Raw genomic sequence first — 24,338 nt, forward strand, 5'->3', positions numbered from 1 at the left:
CATTTTAAAAGCCGGCAGGGTCCAGTGGCCAACAGCAACAGTGTGCTCAACATCTCTGAAGCTTTTCCAGGCAGCCCATCTGTGTCCACGGAGCCCAGAGCACTGGGACCAGGAAACAAGGACTGGCAGGCCTGATTCAAAGTTCTATTAGCCCCAGGAAACAGCCTCTCCAGTGGAAAGGCAGAATGAGGGAGGTCTGGCAGTGAGTTTCTGTTCTGAAGTGTAAAGCCAAAACCACCTCCTCTTGACTCTGTTGCTCTGTGCTCTCACCACAGCAACATCTAATTTCCATAGTTAAGCAGAGATCAGCAAGTGTGGGAATGGTCGAGGTCTCCAATGATTGACTTTGCATTTATATTTGCGTCATGGTAATTATGTATTTTATGTTTTTAATTCAACTGACTGTTTGCTCAACTCCTAAAAAATATGATCAAATATTAGCATATTAGCACAAACTGGCTCCACACTATAAAACAGGATCATTTTGTTTTTTTGTCATTTAAGATTCTATATCCACTGAGAAGTATGCAGATTTTTTTTGCCTGAGACACAGCCTGGCATTCAGCTCCAGTCTTTGAGCACAAAATCCTATGATGAATAGCCATTCATTCATCCATTATCTATACCCACTTTATCCTGAAGAGGGTCACTATGGGCAAAGGCAGGGTACACCCTGGGATAGATGCAAGAACAGTCTATCACAGGGCCAACACATAGAGACAGAAACAAAGCCCATTCTCGCTCTCATTCACACTTAAGGGCAATTTGTAGAATTACCAAATAACCTGACATGCATGTCTTTGGACAGGAGGAGCAAGCCGGAGTACCCGGAGAGGCAGGCACGGGGAGAACATGCAAACTCCACACAGAAAGGTTCAAACCCAGAACCTTCTTGCTGTGAGGTGACAGTGCTAACCACTGCACGACTGTGCCGCCTTGATAAATTGCCATCAAGAGAAAATTCATCACACCTTTAAGACTGTTCTTGTTTTTAAAGACTCAGGAAGAAACATTTAAAAGTCGGTAATTTTCAACAAACGTGTGGATCTGACGTTAACTTAATGAGCCAGCCACTTACAGCTGTTAAATCTGAAAAAGTCAGCAGTCATCAGCTAGTTTTGAGCTTTATCTCTGTCATAAAATTAAGAGAAAAAAACGTTACAATGCCTTTTCAATGGTAAATTTGTAATTATTATAATTGTAAGCAGTGTATGTGCAAAGCAGGAACAGAAAGCGTGATAACTGTAGCAACTGTAAGTAAGAAATGCTTAGTGAATGGTCAGTTGTAATTTATTAGTGATGAAAAGATTTAGTCTTCATTAACATTGAAAAGAAAGCTGGTGATCGTTCCTCCAGCAAGATATTGTCTGGTATTTCTATTTTGTGGCACATTAATGAGGTGTCACTGTGGAGGAACAGCGTCTGGGACTCCTCTGGGTTATGGCCATATGCAGCAGTCAGGCTGGTGGGTAAGATACCAACAGCTTGCACTGTCAAGAGTGCGCCGTGCTGTCACTCAAACACAAAATACTTAACACTTAATTCAGCAGGGACCCTGTAGTCGGTCAGAGCCATTAGCTCAACTTTGTCTGACTGCAGGAGCCTCCTTCTTCACTGTTAATATTCCCTTTATTTCTTCTCCCACCACTTGAAAATCTGTCGTGTGTCAGAATAATATCATACCGAAGGGCCAAGACAGAGAAAACTGACACCTCAGTTTTGTCTCAATTTTTTTTTATTTTTGCTCCAGTAAAATTAATAGCTGCATGTGTAGTTATTGCAAATTAATCTGAAGATGAACATTGATTTAATACATAAATGTGTCTTAGAATTTAAAAAGTAAATCCAGAGTTGCATCTGTTTCATTTGAGATTAAGTGGAAGTAAAAACTCTGCAAAAGCACTGATGTTCAACATCATTTGACACACAGCAGCAGCTCTCCCTGACTCTATGTTTTAATGATGGTTTTCAGCTGTCTTCTGTCTGCCACCACTGACAAGGGGAAGACGTTTATGGTGATGCTGACCTGCTGGTCTTTACAGAAACACCCAACTCACTGGCCGCACATGATCACAGCTTAAGAAAACACCAGCAGGCCAGATGCACATCCATCTGTATAAAAAGCAACAGTTTCTTTTGACATGAGCACATTTCCATTACTACAGGAAATAATAAATAAAAGGAGCATTTGGCACTCAAGCCTCACGATGATCTTACTTACGCACAAGAATATTAAGAAAATATTTTTGGTGCATTCCAGTTCACCTCACTTATTGGTTAGTCAATTTTGGAGAAGTTTTGTTTAGAACAACAGATTATTTTACAAAACAACTTTATTTGAATGCTAGATGAGGAGGAAACAATACCTGTCTATATGCAGAGGTGATGATTGCTAATATGACAGTGTGATGAAAGTCACTGTCAGATAAGCCTAAAAAAGTCTAGAAGCATATTAATACATTGCTCTAAATGTCAAATATGCTGGAACACACAGAATAAGTAAGTGAAACACATAGTAGTTCTTAATATACTATATGTCTTGTCTAGATGAGCCTGCACATAACACAAGCATATCCCAATAAGTGCATATTCTTCTTCATGTCATATCGACTTTCCCAGCAGGATGTCCTGTGTTTGAAAAGTAAGCAAGAAAAGATTCAACCACGTATGGAAATAATTTGTGTACCTGATGCTGCATTCTTGCACAATGCCGTAGTGTTAACATACAATTGAAAAATATTACTTTGGGGAAAGTCTTCAGAGAACACAGAGGCAAAGAAAGAGCTTCCATAGCAATGTACCATAATGAAGCTACAGCTGAGGCTTCTGGCTCTCTTTGCTATGATTTTCTCATGTGATACACAGGCTTTAAACATGAGCACTGAAGCAGTCCATTTTTATATTTTTTATTAAGTTTCCCAGAGAGGCCCCCTGGTACCTTCACTAAATATGGCTGGCTCCCCAGGGGGCCTGAGTCCAGCTACACCGAGATATCCCTCACTAAACCATCCTCCTCCATTTGTACCCTGGTCCTGACAAAAACCTGTATCCTGTTATTTTGATATAGCAGCAATTTTAAAGCAAGAGGCGGATTTGCCTTGAAAACACATGAAAGCAGAATTTATAGACAAAAACAAAACATTTCTAAATTCAGTACACTCAGGTTTTCCAACCACAACCTTTCTTGGTCTGATATAACCGGTGGTGGTCCTACTGTGGCTAATGTTAGCAAACTTTTAGATGCTGTGTAAAGATTATTTTGTCTTTTTCTTTGTTGGCACACCAATCTCACAATTAAGATTAAGACAGTTTACAAACCAATTAGAAACACACTTCCTACATTACTGCAACAAAAATCAGTGGTTGAGAGGACAGATCATATCTTCCTCAGTAAAGCTTTAGGGCATTATTTTTCAGTACCACACCTTCCTCGTTGTTCGGGTTTCCGTGGTACACGGATACACGCAGTCTGATTTGACCAACAGTCAACGTATCAACACAACTGTTAAGAGAAGGTTGGGAATATGACCTGTAGAGTGTGAATCAAGCTAACAAAGTATCATAAATATATGACCTATGGGTTTATAAAGAATAATACTTCACCACAATGACTGTGCATGCATGCCATCCAGATCCAACCCTTAACACGAGAAAACATTTTTGAAGTGCAGAAAGGCCTCCTCTGCAAAATTTACATCACTTCACATATTTTACTCATAGAAGAAAGCTACTGAAACAGGAATACAGTTTAGCCTGTGAGGAAATGAATACATGGTTTTAGGAAGAAGGATTTAAGGGCTTTTAGTGATGCTGGACTCACATGAAAGGTATGTTTGAAGAACAGTGCCAGGTTCTCCGCCTTGACATTCCAGATCAGTGGCTGAGGGGAGTTCAGCACAAAGACCAGGGCCTTCTGGTGGTGCAGCATGGACTGGATGGGCTTCAGATGCAGCGCAATCTGGTAAAGTAAAAGAAGAAGAAGGAGCAATTAGAGTCCAGAACAAACAAACTCATAAAACTCTGTCATCATACTGAGATACTAGGAAAAACACAGACAATTCACAACAACATCAGTCACAGTCCATAACATGAACCCAAGCTTTGATTTTCTCATGCGCACTTATGTAAAAACAGAAACGTCAGGCGGTACACAGCCACCATGCTGGTGTAAATGCAGCTCTGCTATGTTGTAGATTGTTCTTCTTTATCAGGCTTTGTGGTTGTTTATGTACTCACTTTGCTGATAAACTCACAAAGGCGGCATGCTGTGTTCTCCCTAAAAGGCACTTGCTACACTCTGATATGTACCCTCAGCGGGATCTGAACTTTCACACACTGGAGTCTTTGTTAACAGAGGGAAAAAAAATAGTAAGTGGCGGGTCTCTGTTACCATCTCTAGAGCGTGTAACTATGCCTTTGGTTCTCAGGCTGCCATTAAAATAGATTTAGTTAGTGAGACGAAAACAAACCTGCATGTTTGGGGACTTAAACTGTTGTTTTCTTGTTTCCAGTGTTAAACTTGTCTGGATCATTTGGACCAATTCAAGTCAGGTGGTTCAGGGCCTGAGTGTTTACTGAAGCAAAACCCATCTCAAGCAAGCATTATTTTATTTTTTGTACTTTTAAATTCCACCCCATAGTATGCAAGCACCGTCATTACCAATGCTTACTTAGGAGCTGATCAACTTTCTCAATTGTTCTCTCATGCTTTGATGAGAACTGACAGTCTGGAGGGTTTGATAGTCTATCTGACACTTCTTTGAGCATCATTCCCTGTCTTTTCTCAGACTAATTAAATTAGCTCCATCCCGTGTCAGCAGTAAAAGCCTGTAAATCATTAATTCAACCCACACGGATTCACATTATATGATGTAACGGCCTCTACAGTACCTTAATCAGTTGCAGTTCACCCAAAAATACAACCTTTGTACTTCCACTGAAACTAATAACAGAACAAACAACCTGCAATTACAATGATGGGGACTGTAAAAATGAGTTGAGAGGTTAGTATTAGGAGTGTTTGAAAGAGTTAACAGCTGGAAAAAAAACTCATAGCAATAAATTGTTTGGATGTGTTTATGTTGTGCATATTATCAAGACAGAGATCTACATAGTGAATGAAAATATGTAACATTTTTCTGGTAGGCTGCAATGATGTGCTTTTTATTTCAGTTACTATAAATCATTGAGACAAACAATACTGTGCTCTTTTAGATGGATTTGTATATGGACAAATTGAACTATAAACAGTCTGCTATGGGTTCTGAACCAGACTAAATACTGGATGACGTAAAATATCTGCTTTCATCTGTTCACATCTGCAGCATTGATATTTCTATATGCTGTGAGTGGGGCTGCAATTTGAAATATCACCCTTTTCAAATGGATCTTATCAAGGAATCCTGAGAAGACATAAACTACAAGTAGCTGTATAATTTTATCAGAATTCTTTCTCGTAGAAACAAAATAAGTTTTTCATTGTGCTCAAAGCAAACATCTTTTAATAAATCCCTAACTCTGATGCATTTATTTCAACAAATAAATATCAGTGTTTCTATAAACTGCATTCTTAAGAGTACTGGTATTTATACCAACCACTGGTTTATCTATTGTTTATTTATTATTGATAATGTAGACTTGTGTTTGGTCTCAGGCTTCCCATTGAATAACATCATAATTTGACTGCCCTGATTTGTAACACCTGCCCCAGTTGGGATAAATGCCAGTTAGGTGGCTGTTGTGTTTTACTCTGAGGAATGCAGTGTGTGAATACGTTGCTTTCCCTTTGTTTTGTGGATGTTCCAGTTTTTTGAAGCCTCCTTGCAGCTACCACACACACATTTCAATCAGTTGCTGAAGATCATTAAATATTAAGTTTAATTTGTAGACCATCATTACAATTTTAAGTGCAATTATTGTCAAATAAAATCTGAAATTGGAAACATTCGGCAAGCTAGACTAAGCAACCTCCACAAAGATGCAATTCTACCCAGAAAAGAAAGTTTTTTATGTTCTGGCAGGCTTGTCGCAGTGATACTGCATGAAGTCATTTTGCAAGAGACACCGATAGAATAAACAGTGAACATGAATCATCAAAGCCCATATAAAGCATTATCAGTCCTCAACAGATGTAAGCCTCAAGCAACACAAACCGCAGTGTTTGTGGTCCATGAAAGTGCTGCAAAAATCATAAAAATGTCCCTCTGAGACAAGAAAATGGAAGAAATTACTAAACACTTGTCTATGAGACAATCTGGATGATGATCCAAACAAACAGATTAGAGACTTACTGCTCGCTCTCTCTTTCCCTTTTTTTACACAATTTTTTCCTCTCCTTAATCCAGACACTGGAAAAAGCGAGTGCATCAGTCCTCAGAGAATAACAACAACCAAGATATAATCATACCTGGCTTGGCTTTGAGGCCCTGGCTTTGAAAGATGGAAGAGGGAGGTAGCAGGAGAATAAGAGTGAAGGAGAGAGTTGTAAAAGATGAGGAATTTTAAACCCAGACAGAAACATTTCCAGAAGACGTGAGTCACCTGCAAACACAGTCATAAACAGAGCTCTGAGAAGTGAAAGTGCCAAATGGCGATGAGGGTCAAAAAGGGTGAAAACTGTGGTAATTTATAAAAATAAAAAAATCCAAGGTTAACTGTCAAGTTTAATAGGGATACTACCAATCTAACTGGGTTGCACAGTGTAAGTGATGATAAGAACTGAACAGCAGCTGGTGTGCATCATGAGTTCTGGTGAGGCTGGTGGGCATAGCAACAGACCTTGTCATACAGCCAGAGTGTGGAGAGAAGAGGTACAGAAACACCAGGCATCAAAGTACCTCTTTTAGTTTTTGCGAGGATCAGGTGGCACTGAGTTGTCCTTGGTGCAGACAGCTACCTTCAGCGAACCCAGCAGGGTCTGCTGGGGATGGGAGGCCACGCCTGATTGATTATCAGAAGGCTGGCAAAGGGATTTAGGGGTGCAGGGTCCATTACAGTTAAGGGGCGCATTTGCCAGCAGCCATGGATGGAGGCTTGTCTAGGCCTATCACATTACTGAAATTAAACCCCACACTGGGGACGACAGCTGTAGCAGAATAAGTAAGGCTCGTCACACAGCACACCATTAGTGGTGGTAGCATGTGTAAACAATTGAAACGTTTGAACAAAAACAATACAGCGTCAACTTTAAGCTGTAAATCAGCTCCAGCAACAAACTGCAGCAAAAACCGAATAGATAATTCATACATAAGCCTTTTTTTTTCTTTTTTTTTTTTTTTTAAACCCAGCCACATAGCTATAGGTCCTACTGATGGCCGTGACACTGTAATTGTATTGGGTGATTTCTCTTTAGCATGTGGTTGCAATTTCATGACCTTTCAAGCAACTAAATTGCACTACGTTTCAAATGTGCTCAGAAAGCCTGCATCAGCATTGTAATGTGATACTTTCACAGTCAAATATTGTGCTCAGCAGTGTAAACAGCAGCCACCCTGCAGTCCGAGCTCAGTATCAGCACAGCTCAGTGTCCTTGCAGGAAAAGGGAGTTTCCTTTATTGACAGAGCTAATTAAGTGTCTGATGAGTCCCAGTGATTCGGAGAAAACCCAAAACATCCTTTAATTAGCCAAAAACTTTGACTAATCTAGGAACACACTCTCCCTCCCAGGAAATAATAATCAACTTGAGAACGAAAGAAAGCAAAATGTATCCCATGACAGTGACCCAGGATGACTGGCTTGCATGTTTTAAAAAGGAATCAGTAAGGGTTTAAGCAGATTGACACCCAAGAGTATTACAGAAAAACAAGTTAAGACACTAAACTTCATAGACAAACTGATGAATGTTAAACCCTAAAGCACTGATGGTTTAAAACACGGAGGGCTGGCAAGGAACTCAGCTAAGAACAGCCTGGAACCAATCATAGTGTTATCTGATGCGTGTGTATGTGCATGTGTCTTGTCTGTCTGGATCTTGGTTCTTTCTGGATCACTGAGGGTGTACAGAAGGAAGGGGAGCTGGGGCAAAGGAGCTCAGTGATGGAGGGGAGGCGGATCAAAACCTGTTGACCGCTCTTATCAGTGCCACCCACATATTTGAGCGCGATGGGGATGCTACCTGGAGCCTTTCCCCTGCAATGTGATGGTAATCAGTCTGCACTCAGCTAAACGCCAAGCTGCAAAAAAAGAAAAACCTGAAAGGACGACAAAGTGAGACGGGATGTCTGGATAGCAATCTCGAAGTGATATGGCAGAAAAGCAGGGGCACGCTGTAGAAAATAACCCAACAATGAGGCAGGGGGAGGCGAAGTCAGGAGGAAAGACCAAGATCACACTGATAGATAAAAGGTAAACTAAAATCCAAAACAATTTTTGAAGTGTATGTCAGTTGGGGACTCATTGCTTTCATTCTTCTTCTCAGCACTTCGGATGTTACTTTATGTGATTTGATTCCCCTGGTAATGTACGGCGTGCTGATGTTACACGATGAGCTATCACTGGAATTTAGGAGCAGAGAGGAAAATGTTCAAGTAACGTAGACCTTATTAACTACTAATTATACAACATGTACATGTGCGTGTGTGAGTTTGTGCTCAACCTCCTTGCATGCTATTATAATGTGAAAACCAGTGGAGGACTATGAAAGCGGAAGACACAAGGCATAAGATTTAAATACAAAGCTTTTTAATACATTGCAACAACCTTTTTGAAATTTTGAAACATTCAAAACATTGAAAGCAATGACAATTTTTTTTTTAAATTAAAAACTTTGTTAAAATAGAATCACAAAAGCTTTTAAACATATTCAAATGTTTATTTTTTTCAAACACTTGAACAACTTCTTCAAGTTATGTAACTGTTTTTAAAAAGACTGACACTGCATTTCAACAGATTTTATTGACTCTGGATATGGTCCATGCATCCCCAGCCCTTTATTATAAATGATATTCACGTCAGGGGAACTCCTAAGGGAATAATTAGTCCTAGCAAGCAAAAACTGTAATTGATAACAGTATAGGGAAAAACAAAAGCCCCAAAGCAAGTGTTAATAAAAACATTTCTGACTTTGTGTGTGCAGTTGGTCTTGTGTGAGCTCCACTCATATCTGACAAAGTTCTCGCCAGCTGTTTGCACCTGGTGAGCTCCTCCAGCTAGTCACTCACAGTCTAAGATATCCCCAAATTCCAGCTGATAAAACAGTCAACCGCTCTGCCTCACCCTGATTCAGAGCCAGTGGCAGTGTTTGATGTTTGCCTTTGGTAAACTGATTAGAAAAAGATGGGCGATTTGAGATATCACCGGCTCCATTTGTTGATTTTTTTTTATTTTTTTTTTACCCTATCACTCTGACAGGCATCTGTTTTTTGTTGCTTTATCTGCTCTACAGTTCGCACCAACTTTAGAACAAAATGTCTACAATAATGTAAAGCTCGTGTGCATTAACACACATGTGGTCATGGCTTGTTAGCAAGGTGCATAAAGAATGCCTTTGCATGGCACATGACAGACGGAGCATCTGGAAAAATGATCAAACTTGATACCTACAACTTCGAACCAGAGAAAGAGGATAGAACACTTCACGTTGAGGTTATTGTTTTGGTAGAGCTTAAGTGGCATAACACCAACACCTCCAGGTCAATCGTCAACCTACAAAAAGATATTTGGCCTCAAAATCTCAAGGGATTTAAAGCTTGAAGGAAATGTGAGCAGCAAGTCTGGTCTGCAGCACAGATCACTCTGACTGACTCTTATTTGTTCTGTCCAATTTCATGAAAATCATTATACCATTATTGAAGGAAATCAATCCCTTCTGAAACACAAAGCCTCGACCTGGCACGGCAGGATTTACTATGACTCGCCAGCCCAGCCAACAGTCACTATACTTGACCGATCCAAGAATACTGCCTTTCCAATCTGGCCTGTATCTCTCTTGCCAGAGGCCCACATAGGTGAAAGAAAGGAAGGGGCTCTCTGATCAGTACTAAAACTGAAGAAATCATCACTCTTTATTTTAGACAAATGTGAGGAACACTTCAGAAGTAAAAAAATAAGAAAATACTGTTCTTGCAAGCCAGTGTCAGAAGTGGTCCTTTTATGGAGAAGGGGAGTTGAGAGTGTATGAAACAATAAGCCGACAGTTGAAACACTGAATGCAAAAGCCAGGGTATGAAAAAAATTAAATTAAATGAAACATTTTTTTCGTCTGAAATAGCAAACTCGCTTGCATTCTGAAGAGGACAAGAATGAGTGTAGAATATTTCATGGCAACTTCTCCAAGAATTTGTTGCGACAATTGCTAAGACCAACAAATGTCAACCTCAAGGTGGTGAAAAGCATCCTTAATGTTTGTGCAAAGTTAAGTGGCAATTTGTAAAGTAGATTTTTAAATATTTCATTGAATAAGAGAAGCTCCTTACTTAAGTCAGTGGTTACCCAAAGCTTCAATCTTTTGAGAACCATGAACATCTGTGCAAAATGTCATGCCAATCTATGCAAAACATGTGATATTCCATTCAGGACCAATGTGGCAGACTGAATTCAACATCTACAGATGTTTTTCAGGTCTATCAAAAACTGAGCTGCACATCGTCTGTCTTTACAAATTGTATCATGCCCTCTAAAACAAAGCTGTGATTTTGGCTGAGATTAATGATTTGGAGCTTTCTTTAAAGGTTGTACATCGTAGACATACTGTGCATTAGCGCTAATAAAAAAGAAAAAAAAGAGACCTTTAATTAGTTAAAATAATGTGCCCTATTCACAGTGTGGAGGGAAAACGTTTACCATACAAGCTGAGACTGAACCAATTATGAAAATTACAAAATAATTATGTACATTTCAGATTTTATCAGGGTTAATTAAATTATTCATTTGTTTGTGGAAATGATGGAAATGAACCAGCAATTAAATATTGTACTTGAACACAGTTGTTAGGAAGCTGTACTTCATTTTAGTCATTTGATTTCTTTGAGGGAACATGTCTCTTTCCTCATGAATACTTATATGTTGACACAAGAGTCGAACAGCTGTTGTTACTTATTAATTTAAATCAGCAGTGCCTGTATGTAATACCAGTGATTTTGACGATTCTACTTTTGTTTTGGATGCATCAATAACAACAGGAGGGAATTTGACAAATTCATGAATTGCTCATATTCTTAGTTTCAATCCTACTGCACTGAAGCACAACATACTTTTAAATGAGCACAGGCTGCTAAGCTCTCATCAGGTCTGACCACAAGACTTGTACATCACTAGAATACTATCCAAAATATGATTTTATTTTTTTTAATTTACGTAAACATTATTTCTAAATTTAGGCTACCTGAATGAAAAGCCTATTTTCAACTTCTCCCTGTTATTATATGGTCACTTCCAACCCTGTAAACTTAATCTTATTCCAGACCAAGTACTACACACAGTCACCACTGAAGCATTCTGTTGCACTTAATAACTTCGCTTTGGTGGGAAAATTGACCCGGAGCCAAAGTGTGTATTCTGAGTCAGGTCCAGCTGTGCATTTCTTTCTGTGGATAACAGTTCATACCCGTTAGTTAATTCCCATACAGAATGAGTTCACTGGTACAGGCAGGAAACAATTCATTGCTCCCAAGTCTTTACTGGACAAAAATATGGACAAACTGCAAGCCATGACTCTAACACATGGATGTGAAAGAGACGTGAACCAGGCCCACACACCTTGCAGTTGCATGTGCGCGTGTGTGTGTGTGTGTGTGTGTGTGTGTGTGTGTGTGTGTGTGTGTGTGTGTGTGTGTGTGTGTGTAAAAGTGCCTGAAATTAACCATGTGATCTCCCTTGTCCATATTAGTCCATGCACACCATGTGCAAAAGCAGATTTATTTCCCTTGCCTGCAAGGCTTAGCTTTCAGACACATAGTCAGAGTCAGTGGGGCACGTCATGTTCTCCAGAAGCCCCTCAATACAAAAAGACAAAGCTCAGCCACAGGCATCACTTGTGCTGCAGGCTATCATTCGAACCATCAGTGTGTTCTGTGGCCCAGACACCACTTCCTCCCCCTTCAGCAAAGCTGAGGAGAAAATCGACATAATTACACACTGACCAGGCACCTCTGTGCTGACTTAGAAAATATGTAAAGGATGCACATGCCAAAGCAAACGAAAGAAAAGACCAATTATTGGGAGTGAAATCAATTTGCATACCTCCAAATCCTACAACAAAAAAGAAGAACTTTGAACTTTGATGGCAACTTTAAATGAAATATTGCAGGTCTGAGTTGCAGAATACTGCACTGGCAACAAACAGAGCTGTGTATGTAGACTACTTTTACAAAAATCTGTTGGGCACACATTGTGCACACGGATGGATGAAGGTGAAATGGTTTATTCTGCAGAAGTGGTTTAAGAAGTTTATGTGGGTGTTCTATTCCAACATCAAACTAAGATGATGTTGGAATCCACAATAACTTTGAATCTAAATTGACCAAAGCTACTTTTTCCTATGCAAAGGAGCAAGCAACAAACTTTAAATAGACACAATTTATGAGTGTGGAATGTACAGTTTGTTATGAGGAAGTAAGCACAGGAATTGGTACCGGACGAGACAAACTTCTTTACTCACAAGTTTACTTGTGGTGGTAAAAGATAGATAATAGAGAGAAAGACCAAAACGCCTTTTAACGAAGAGCATCCTTCAGTGTTCAAGGATGCTTAGCATCTCCTTTATTTCAAGATTTATCTTTCCACTAGACTGTTACCTCCTCTTGTCGTGAAAGATCAGGGGCAGAGTGTGTCAATGAGTCTGCCCTTCAGCACAGTCCTGTTGAAGGCTCAGGAAGGAGCTGCTTATGTCCGAACAGGCCAATCTGTGCCCATGTCTCAGGTGGGAAAGCAATCAAGGACCTGAGTGGGTAGATGGACGGAGTATCCTTTAGGGGATCTTATCTAATCATAAGCACAAACCTCCAGTAAGAGAACGAGTTTCTGCAGGGCCAGCCAATCCTAACTGGAGCCGGAGTGACCTTCTGCAGGAAGGGGAGCAGACAGCTGGATTTCTGCCTCCTCCACACTTGACCGTGGACGGATGGGTTACCAAAAGCTGGATAAACTGATGAGACTAGATACATTTCACAGACTTTCATTTTTTTCATTGAATGTTTTGACGTGTACAGCTCAGCCCTATCAACATATGGCTGCACGATTTTGGATAACATGAGAACCTTTGACAAATTTTGCTTAGAATTGAGTTCAAATTTTTCTCTTGATTTTTTTTCAGTAGAAATGTTTAGCGTTTTCATTTACCTGATACAAAAGACAGCTGAAAAATATCATGGTGCCTGATATATGACAAAAGATATTCTAGTATAATATTAAAAATAATGTAAATATTAAGATTGATCAAGGAAGTATTGTAAAGTTCAGATCAGTCGTATCAATGAAATGCTAGTACTGAGTCTAATAAAACACAGTTGACTCCAATTTTTCAAAAGCTACAGACTTCAGATCATTTATCATCATTGATGAACCTGACAGAGAAAATTACATCAAATTTAAACAGCAGGCCAATCATTACAATATCTGCTAGTTTTCCCTGCAGCTGTGCGGTCATGCGAGGTGCATGTAATTCTCAGCGAGCAGGCAGAATTCTGCATGATAACTGTCATTATACCAGCATGTCAATTTTGTACAACAGAAAGGGAATGTTCTGTTTAAGCGTAATGCATCACTGAACATAAAAACATTCAGCTTTAGTCTCTTGTCGTCTCTTATTTAAACCTTTGAACCAGTATTTTTATGATTAATTGTGCAGCCCTATATCAACATTTACCGAAGAAAGAAATCTTACAAATGTTTCAGAAAATTCAAGAAGTACCGCACCTTACCGCCTCTACAGTAAATCATGTGAAGTGAACATGACAAAGTACAACAAAAACAAATCTCTATCTATAACAGTCCATGTAGTAAAGCTTCCAGAACAAGTGCAGACAATGAAGCCAGAGAGATTTTTTTTTTTATTTAGCTGCTGATGCAGCATACTGACACACAGTGTGTCTGTATATTTGGGCTTGGCAGTGCTTACATCAGGTCCAAAACTACAATGGCGAGTCTGAACATGCTGCTTTTCACACTGCTGCGACTGAGCAGTATGATATGTGGGCCAGTTGAAAATCCAGACGCAGCATTTTGAAGGCTGTGGGTTAGTGATTCATATACAAACTATGGCTCATGGTTAGGAGTCCAGCCAGAAGATGAGCTGTATAACACCTGAAGAAAGGGAGTGGTTTCTCAACCAACATCAACTTTAAAAGCACTATCAGGAGATGTGCTGACAGTTTGAATGAGTATGCTAAAAAGATCTGCTCAAAACAAATAAGTGGTTGAAAAATACCCCATATTTAAATAACTTCACACTGTCTTCTTTTTTTCACCTCTTAAAGGTGATGTGGTGAGGTGAGGTAAGGTAAGCCCAGCTGATTATCAGGTTTGGGACAGGTATATTTTACTTGTGGAAGTAGTGGAATAACAATGATATCCATCAGATAATTGTGATGTGTTAAAGCCAGGATGCACATTTTTAAATGACAAACTTCAAAAGTGAAGAGGAGGAATGAATGATAGTGACAAATTTTAGTGCTGTTAATTCTTTCTTTCTTCACTCAACATTTTGATTTTAGATATATCCTTTATTTTCTAGACATGTTGTATTTCTTTCCAGTGAGATATTGAGTTCATGGCGACTTTGCGGTTGTAAATATTTTTGTTGCTGCTGTAGAAACAATATTTTGCCATATGTACAAATACATTTTTTTTTATAATTCAACTCTTTAGTAAATAAAAAATAACTGATAACATTCACCATTCACAAAGAGCTAGCTTTACAAAAGTTTTCAGATCTTTTTTTATGGCACAAAGTAGATTTTTTTGAATAAATATTGCAATAATAATAGTCCAAAATTACAGATGTATGTGAAAATGTATAGTTTTTAGTCCATCCATGCCCATCCTCCCTCCCTCCATCCCCAATGCTAGCACAGCACCTAGAAACCAAGAAGAAACCCTGATATGGCTAGCATGTTAGCTGGAAGCTCAACAGCTACAGTCATTTCGCAATCTTCCCTATTTCATGTGGATGTGCCAATGAACTTTAGAGTAGCACGTTAACATGACTGGGCTTTCATATCATAGCTTTGGAAAGAAATTTTCTCTCAACAAAATGGAAACAGACTGGCAGTCATTATCAGAATTCACAGAATGAAATAGAGCAAATAAATGAGGCCACTGGAAACATCGAGGGGAGCAGATCTTACATTCTTTATCAGGCTGAATAATATAATCACCAGAAGAAGAGATGGAAGGCACATAATTTCTCTGTGGACTGTATTGTTAATGTTGAAAAAATTATTCACAACTATCTGCCATTTGCATTGTCATTTGAAGTTTCAATTTGTTATGATAGTGAATATGGATTTAGAGATTTTGTGCAATGTTTCTCTGTGAACTATTTCGGGTCAAATTATTCAGGAGATGTTATAGTAGTTATAGAAAATATAACTCAACTTTCCTTTATTAAAGTTTCTTTTACTAAAGATGACTTACTTTTGCTGAACTGTTGTCCGGTCCCTCTGGAGCATGTCCTCTCAGGTTGATGATGTGGACCTCCTGGGGCAGGCTGGTGGTGCCCCCGCTTGCACACCCTGACAGGGCGGTGAAGCTCTTCTGGAAGGCTTGCACCGGGTGTCCCTTTCCCACTGGCAGCAGCTCACAGGGGCTACGATACAAAGGTCCTGCAGTGGAAAAAAAAACATGGCAAGGTCAAAAAACTTAATACATGGATGGACTGTGTATGAAATAGTAGAGGGATTTTTAATTTGAAATGGTTTTTTTTTATTTGAAATGGATACAGGAAGCTGCAGCTTTTAGCTGATGACTTAATCTGTCAGTTATGCGGCATTCAGCCTGCCACTGGTGTAACTTTACCACTTAAGACTGAGTGATAGGACAATACCGGATGCACAGGATTCAACCATCAAGTCTCACAGGATGTTGACAAAATGATGTAAATCATGTATAAGTAAGAAAGAGATTTTCTAAATAACTAAGAATACTGTAGAAATATGAGTCTATCTGTCTATTCAATACTTTGCTTCAGAGTAAATCACTTCAGTCAATGACTAAGTATATCCACAACAAATGCTTGGACTATCACTATGTACAGTAGACCACCTCTCATATCGCTAACAGACAATTACCACTGTCAGCTGTAATTGGTCTGTTGTTCTTTATCAGCCATGAAATTATATATCATTACATTACTTGCAAAAGGGGATCTGGGTGGACATGTATGATCTCTCTACAGAGTTCTGTCAATCAAGCAGAGTAGTAAAAAAATGATTGCACCAATAGTATGATATGCAACTTCTTTTTTGTCAGCTACAAGCTTTCAGGTGGTTAACAATGTTTACAACAGCCTGAGAGGTTCCTATAATGTAAACTTCCATTATGTGTTATATCTGTGTGACCCACTTAAACACATTCAAAGTATAACTTCAACTGTAGATACGCACATCTCACATGGAGTCAGGGTGACACAAAACAAGCTGCTGTGGTTTGAGTGACGTACCAAACAGCTTTTATTCATTAGAAAAGTCATGATACTATGAGAAAGTATGTGGCCTAGTTTTTCTCGGGGTCAGACCTTGCATCTTACCCCACAACCTTGTGCCAGCCGAGGCCCGTTCACATTTGAAATGCATCACACTAAACACGCAAAGGCTGCCAATAGCAATCAGAAGAAGCATTTGGAAATAATTTAAGTCTGAGCAAAAGAAACTTAGATAACAATGTTAAATTCTTCCCGACTGACTCCAAAAACACAGTGCCTAGCAGTGGGGTACAGCTGGGGGGGAAAGTATTTTTCGTTCAGAACACATAGCTATTGTTTTTTTCTTTCCGTGCCATTCAATAAGCCTATGTTAGATGAGCATAAAGCCAGAGATCATGTATGGCATAGCTGCCTTCTACTTGTTGTGAGAAACTCACAGAGGCTTTATTGTTACCATATTTCTCTCTTGAGACAAATCCCAAACCCTTGACAGACATTCTCAACCTGGACTTTGTGCTGTCTCTTATTTCTAGTGAGTTCACTCGCAAACCAGAGATTATCTTGAGCACACATAGTAAATACAGCGAGGTCTTGCTATAGTGATAAAAACACAGTGCCTAATGGCAAAAACCTGTAGTTCATCAGTATTTCAACCCCCGCCTAACCCCCCTCCTTTTTCCTCCCAGAGGACCGAAGCCTATTCCCTCCCTAACCATATCATCACGCCTCACTCCCACAAACACGTCTGAGGGCACTTCAACTCACTTTTTCCCCTCACACATGGAGAATAACAAACAATTGCCAGACAAACAAAGAAAAACGTAGTCCTTTCTGAGAGACTGCCAAAAGATTACAACACTTGTTGGGCAATGATCTGATTTTCTAATTTTTAAAAAAAGACGAGAACAGACAGGCATATGGGAGGAAAAGGTATCACATAAGTAGAAAAGTAGGGCATTCAATGTGGCATGCTTTTTTGAGTCTAAGAAAGTCAATACCCGCTGTAGGTTCAGTAGTTTGCTCCCGAGCAAGATATACCATCCAGGGTTTTATGGAAATAACCAAAGACATTCATTATTCTCAGAATATATTTCGATGATATCGTTTACCTGTCATCTAGCCTTTATTTTGGGCAAAATGTTCTCAAGGTATAGGCACAACTAGTCTTTGGATTTTCAGTAATATACAGTGGTGATGCTCCCCGGAGGAGGAATGTGTTGGATGATCTTCCTCCAATTTCCACTTGTACACAGAAAATATTTAAATCTCACAGGCAGACTGAAATTAAAATTTCTGAGCATATGTTTGCCCCTCAGAGGATGAGCCCTCCTCTTTCTGAACACCTCATGGGCTGTCTCAACTAAAATGCCATTGTAATACATAATCCGATAGGCAGAATATCACTGACCATGTTTTTGTCTCGAAGAGGGAAAAAAAAACCCTGATTTAACGATGATTGTTATGATGAATCACAGGACCAATTTTACATTTTTACTTCAACCTGCATTGACTGATTAATTGAACATTATTAGCAGTCATTTATACATGTGTTACTGGTACTTTATTAATTTAAGTTCAATATCCACATTATTTCTAGCACTAGTTAAGTCTCTCCTAACCTTTTCAGGAAAAAAAGAAGAGGATTTTTAAGTGTTAAATATGCGTCTTTACGTTCACCAGCTATTTTCTTACTTTGTACTGCGTGTATGGCGTTTGGTGCTGCTTTTCAGCCTCTAGTGGCCCTTGGGGGGCTCAGGGCGTCATCAGAAATGCTTGTTGGAAAAGTGAACAGCATCTAAAACCCATTTCTCCCATAACGTAGAATTTGAAGGGGTTTCATCAGAAATTCATCCAATTCCTGTTACTGTCGAAAACCCACAACCCGACATCCAAAAACTGTTCACGCAATGACGGGGATGGTGTGAAAGTCAGATTTAGAATTTTTCTCTTGAGAACTTTTTTCAGTCTTATTACAACTGTTTTTTTGTTTTTTTTTAAGAAATATCATAAATGACTCCATGAGCGGCTGTTTGAAGATGTGCCATAATCTCTAACGAACTACCTCTTATGACAGCAGGCTGTTTGAAAAGCTTTTGAGAGACTTTTATTTTTATAAAATGTACATTTTTGAAGTAATCATTTAAAGTTTCAAATGCAACATTTGTCTTAACTTGATTTGATCAAATCTTTAAATCTAACACAAATCATTCATGAAACAAAGGCCAAACTAATTCAGTTCTTTTATCAAGAGTTTTAGTCCTATAACATATGTCATTACCATTAGCCTCCAAACACAGAGGATAGACAAAATTATGGAGGAAATAAGGCCAGCATCTGTTAGCCCTGCCATAGTTTTGCATCTGCTGTCACCTTTTCTGTCTGGTGTTTCCCCCCGCTTCTGTCTCGCCTTTGCATCTTTCTTTTTTATTTTCCCTTGGTCAACGGTGGAATACAGAGTGTGTCCTGTCCAGCTGCTACTAGTGACTTTTAGCTGGCCAGGCCAAACACCCACAGCAGAGGAATGAGAGAAACTGTTGTTCACTGCCAAAAAAACAAGTCCAGTCTGAGCACACCAGACATTCTGCAGACTCTATCACAGATACCTTCATAACCCAAGAGATACTGCAAAATTGCATGGTAAATCTGATACCATAGCAACAGCAATCTCTAAAAATGTTTTAAACTCTTAGAGATCATACCACAGTACCAGGTTATTGTAGTAACCTTACTATACAGGTATACGAAGGCAAGTATGAGTAGTAATCTCAGCAAATAAATGAAAATGATTTATTACTACCCATTTTGTAACTCTGAATTATGACAATTTGTTCTGTTAATATTAACAAACAAAGAGCTTAGTTCTATGACATTGCTTTAGGACTAAAAATTAACATTGTCAAGACAGCAAAATCTTCTATATGCTTGCCCCCTGCCCAGCTGTGAGGTCAAGTCACATTACAAATTCTAATAACTGAAAATTTGTTTTAAATGCAAGATTGTAACAGTTGTATAAAAAGTTAAAATATGATTTCAAAATTTGAAAGTGTGAATGTGTTTTATATCTGTTTTTTATTTGTAATATTTGCAATGTGAAAAATATGGCAGAAAATGCCTTGCAGAGATTTAACACACTCCTTTGAGTTCAATCTGCTCCTTTGGCTTCCCATGATAGTATTATTTTTGACACTTTATTAGTGGGGGAGGGATCTGAAAAAAGAAACCAGTTCAATCTGACAACAGTCTGATTGGGCACCACCCACTGACCTCCAACAGATTGTTGTGCCCTGTGGTTTTACACGTAGAAAACACAGTAGTAGGAGAGGTTCCTGTGTTAACAAGGCTCAGTGGAGGATTTGGGCAGCTGGCATTACTGGAGCAAACAAACATAGGATCAGAAAAAGATCAGACTTTATTAAGCTAATGGGATCCATCAAAGGAGGCTCGTTATTTGCTGCTACTCAGAATTCTGTAGATCAACCTTATAGATCTGAATATGGCCACGATCAGGTGCCAAAAATATTCAAATTACTCTTCATTACACACTGCATGCCACCGGTATAAACCGAAAAAAAAACTATGACAAATGTCACAGGTGTAAAAACCTAATTTTTTTGGTTTCAGCTGTGCAATTGAAAAGAGCAGAAAATACAGGGCAGACACTTTATAACATGCAATAAACTTTCCCTTCTTTTCTTTTTGATGTACGTGGGCACAGACACAGGAAGTTACAAAAGCTTGAGCTGGATTTTGCCCAAGCCCACTTAAGCTTGATACTCAACTTACTGGTTACCATGATCAGGGTGAAAATAGCTAAAACATATGCCCTGCATTTTGAATCACATATTATTTATTTTTTCTTTCAGTAAGGACTACAGCTATGCTTGTTCTAAGTGTAGCTGTAGTCCTACATGTGTTCTGTACTGTATGTACTGTCTTAAATGGAAGTGGTAGTCAAAATATAGCTGTAGAAGTGCAGCACTAAAACACATTTAAGCTTAATTTCGGACATAAGTAAAAAGTTGAGTTAATGTCCCCAGATGAGTGGGAGACGAAAGCAGATGAACTGTATCAATATGTCATAAAAACTTTGAGGGAGTTTCTTCAAATTTGGCACAAATTTTCACTTGAAATCAAGGATAAACTGATTTGATTTTGATGGTCAGAGGTCCGAGGTGACCTCACAAAACACATTATTGGTGAACACTGCAGAATGAATTTACTAATTATGACAACAGTTAACACAAGTGTCTAACAGGATTAAATGGTGAAGTGATGACATTTTGTATCCAAATTGGCAAAGCTTAACTTCATTGTAACATCAAAATGTTCTGCAACAACACTTTCCTGGACAATATTTACCACCATAACTCAGAAACATAAAGGGAATGTGTGGCCATATTTAACTTATGGCCAGATATTGAATTGGTGATCCAATTGAAGACTAATCTTGGGTGTCCACCTTGAAATGGTTGTGACTGTATAAATCTTCTGTGCTGTCGGGCTGAAGATATGTGTGAATAATCCACATTTCAGAAAGTGTAACTTCTTTGCCGTAATATCTATATTTGAAGAGTTGCCTGCTCAGCTTTACTGGCCAAGCATGAGAAATACATATAAGGATTACTTCAAAGTCTTCACTATTGCATGAGTTTGAACAGGTATGGATGTAAACTGAAAGTTGAGTGATTGGCAGAAACAGTTTTCCTAGTTTTAATGGTGGTCAATTTCTAAATCCATGACCAGAGTTGCCTGCAAAGTGGCTGAGTATACACAATGAGTAAAACATATGAATGGGAAAGACTAAAACTATTGACTGACATGCACCTTAACCTACGTCTTTTTCTCCTAACCACCCCCAGTTAAATGTTTGTTTCTTCAGTTATGCCTTTTGGGGGTTTTTCGTATCATATATATATATATATATATACAGACAAGGATTCTAACAGAAACACTCGATATTGGCATTAGAAGACCAAATGGAAACAAAATGTATTTTCTGTAAAAAGATATTAATCATATTCTTATATCATTCGACATTGCCTAAAATATATTTAGGCTTCACGGTGATAGCATTAGAGGTAAGACAGGAAGCGAAGGAAACCATATTAATGAGACAAAGACTGTGTAAATACTCAATTTTGATATATTAAAACAGTGTAAGGTCCAGGCAGTGATGTCACTAGATACTTTTCACAGTCCCTGGCAGGCTCCTTTTGGACAATAACTTCCTTTGGGATTTTAACACTAATATCATTTTCAAATCTATTATTCACATCCAGCAGAATGTTATTTCCAACTATTAAAATATGGATATAATGAATAGTTAAAAATCATGCATTTATTTTCACAAATTTCCCTTGACTTCAAGCTTATTAAAGGGCATCCTTGTCATCTTTTAAGAAAAGAAAAACAATCACTATATAGATCGATATTATGGAGAATACTGGCTGGCCTGAAGTTCTTGAAATAGATCTGTCTGAACGAGTTATTTTCAATTAGCAAAAGCAGCCACATACAACGTACATAAAATAACTGAAAAAAACATCAAGGGCATTAGATGAGAGAAGAATTACAAGAATTTGGCAAAAACATTAAAAAAAAAAAAAAAAAAGGAAAGGCCCTTGGAGCCAGAAACAATGCTGCAATTCGTTTGTACTGCTCTGAAATGTTCTGTTTGTACTTGCACTGAATATATTCATGTGAGCACTAATACTTTGAAGTTAACGCTCTCATGCAGGCTGAAGTCATATTATTGCACATTTTATATTAGCTGCATGGTATCTGTGTTCATCCCACAAATACAATGGACTGAATAGAATGTATTTCTCTTAAATGATAAAAAAAAAAAAAAAAAAAGAACAGAAGAATAAGAGTGTTCAGTATCAGATACTAAAAATATTGACAAAATTTCACATCTAATACAAAACAAAATTCCAAAATGTATTGCAGCCTAAAGTCTTCAAATGTCTTTCTCTGACAAAATAAGCCTCGGGCTGGCTGGTTGTTGATTTTTCCCAATTCCTATCTTTTTTTTAATTGACCAATTAATTTTTTCATTTTTATATCTACAAAAATCATCCATCTCATAGTGTTTCATCAAAGCTTCGGTCCACTTTCAAGATCAAACAAGCTCAGCTCCGTGTTTAAAAATACTTAACATTTACATCTGAATGTAAAACTGGAAAGTAAACAATATTACATTTCAAACTGGAAGACTAAAGTAGAACCCTTAATGGTAGATGCATTTATCTCTGCAGTCCTCTGCTATCATACGAGAGATAAACGCCTCTGTTTCTTTGTATGCTCTGACAGTGTGGCACTGAGCCAAAACTTGGGTACAGGAAGTGATTTCAGTCTGTGTGCCAGTTAGGGACAAATCTGATATTCCCACAAAGCCATTTCCGAAGATAAACAAACAGAACCTTCCCTCTGTATGCGTATACACATCCTCACATGCAATTCCCAGTATTCCTTCAGCAAGTCTGATTGTGTTTCTTCTGATGTAAAGGAAAGTCAGCAGCACTGACGATAACTACACCTATGTCAACACACAATCAATTCATAAAAAAACAATGAAGCCAAGAGAGACAACAAGTGACCTTAATGCATTTTGAAAATACTTTTCCAATATTGCAAAGGTATAATAAGGCCAAGTTAATTACAATAAATACAAACTAACACAGAGGAGCATGTTCATTTCAATATATATGCTCCCGACCTAAAATATGCCAATTCCAATATGAAGTACGGGATTAAATCAATCCTCTGGTCTCTTTCCTTTTAGCTGCAGGGCATGATTCCCATGGACCATGAACCAAGCAAACCAGTTTATGTATAAACGTAATATTCTACCCTCTTTTGTTTTCTTAAGGGGCTTTGGACTAAAGAATCACTAGCTCTGCAGTTTTGACATTAGCACAGCCCACTCACCCCTGAACCTTGAGTCAGCACTACAGGAAGTGAGTAAAGCCTTTCATAAGGGTAGTGTAAGTTCACTTCTCTGGCCTGCGTATGGAAAGGATTAATCTCTGCACTGTAAAACTGGAGGCATAAGAGGAGAAAGCTGGAATGGGATGAAGGGAGGAGGGCAGGGGTGAGCCCGAGCTCCATTAGGGAAGTCGTAAACTCCCCCCGTCCAAGTGTGAAATCCAAAGTCAGATATCCCTCAAATCTGTCTGTAATTCAATATCACTGCTATATATTAATTACATACACAGAAGTTGGTTAATATTTGATTGACTGAAAGAAAAACAGACTAAATGTTTTCCTTTTAACCTAACACAGAAGAGATTTAAATTAATAAATTAAACTGAACCTGTGTAATGGTCTATTAATGGGGAAAGGGCAGGGGTGTTCTTTCAGCTGGTAATGGTAAGTGTCAGATTTAATTGTAAGGGACTGATTTAAAACAATACTAATTAGCCTTGTTTGAAAATTGTTCAGTAGTTCATATATCTTGCAAATGAGAGGTGGGTAAACATGTTTGTGTTCCTAACAGTGAGTCTGGTTCTTATTCATCAGTCCTGAAAGATGTCGTGGCCACCTGTTGCTTTACCACCGGCAGTGGTTAAAAAAAAATACATGACCAATTACAAGCATTAGATCAAGCCATGGGCAAGTGGAGAATACAGAAGTGGGTACATTTATGTCTAAATGCAGACATAAATCAGAGGGCTTTGAAGAGATGGATGACAAGGCTAATTCCCAGAGGAACACAGGAGCCACTGTGTAAAGTGAGACAGCTGGGAGAGACCGAGCATG

General features: G+C 38.6%; 1 protein-coding gene across 2 annotated transcripts in view; it reads right to left on the bottom strand.

Moving 5' to 3' along the window:
- tgfbr3 (transforming growth factor, beta receptor III) overlaps positions 1 to 24,338 on the bottom strand; it is a 67,851-nt gene that overhangs the window by 30,837 nt on the left and 12,676 nt on the right. For both annotated transcript variants that reach the window (XM_069150928.1, XM_069150929.1), the window contains exons 3-4: positions 15,572 to 15,759; positions 3,821 to 3,958 (exon numbers count right to left, since the gene is read on the bottom strand). In XM_069150928.1, the coding sequence (XP_069007029.1) occupies positions 3,821 to 3,958; positions 15,572 to 15,759 (326 nt within the window). The remainder of the gene's footprint in view (positions 1 to 3,820; positions 3,959 to 15,571; positions 15,760 to 24,338) is intronic.

Source organism: Embiotoca jacksoni, unplaced genomic scaffold (assembly GCF_022577435.1).
Source record: "Embiotoca jacksoni isolate LCO1_2020_lvr unplaced genomic scaffold, fEmbJac1.0.p SCAF_16, whole genome shotgun sequence".
Lineage (NCBI taxonomy): Eukaryota > Metazoa > Chordata > Actinopteri > Embiotocidae > Embiotoca > Embiotoca jacksoni.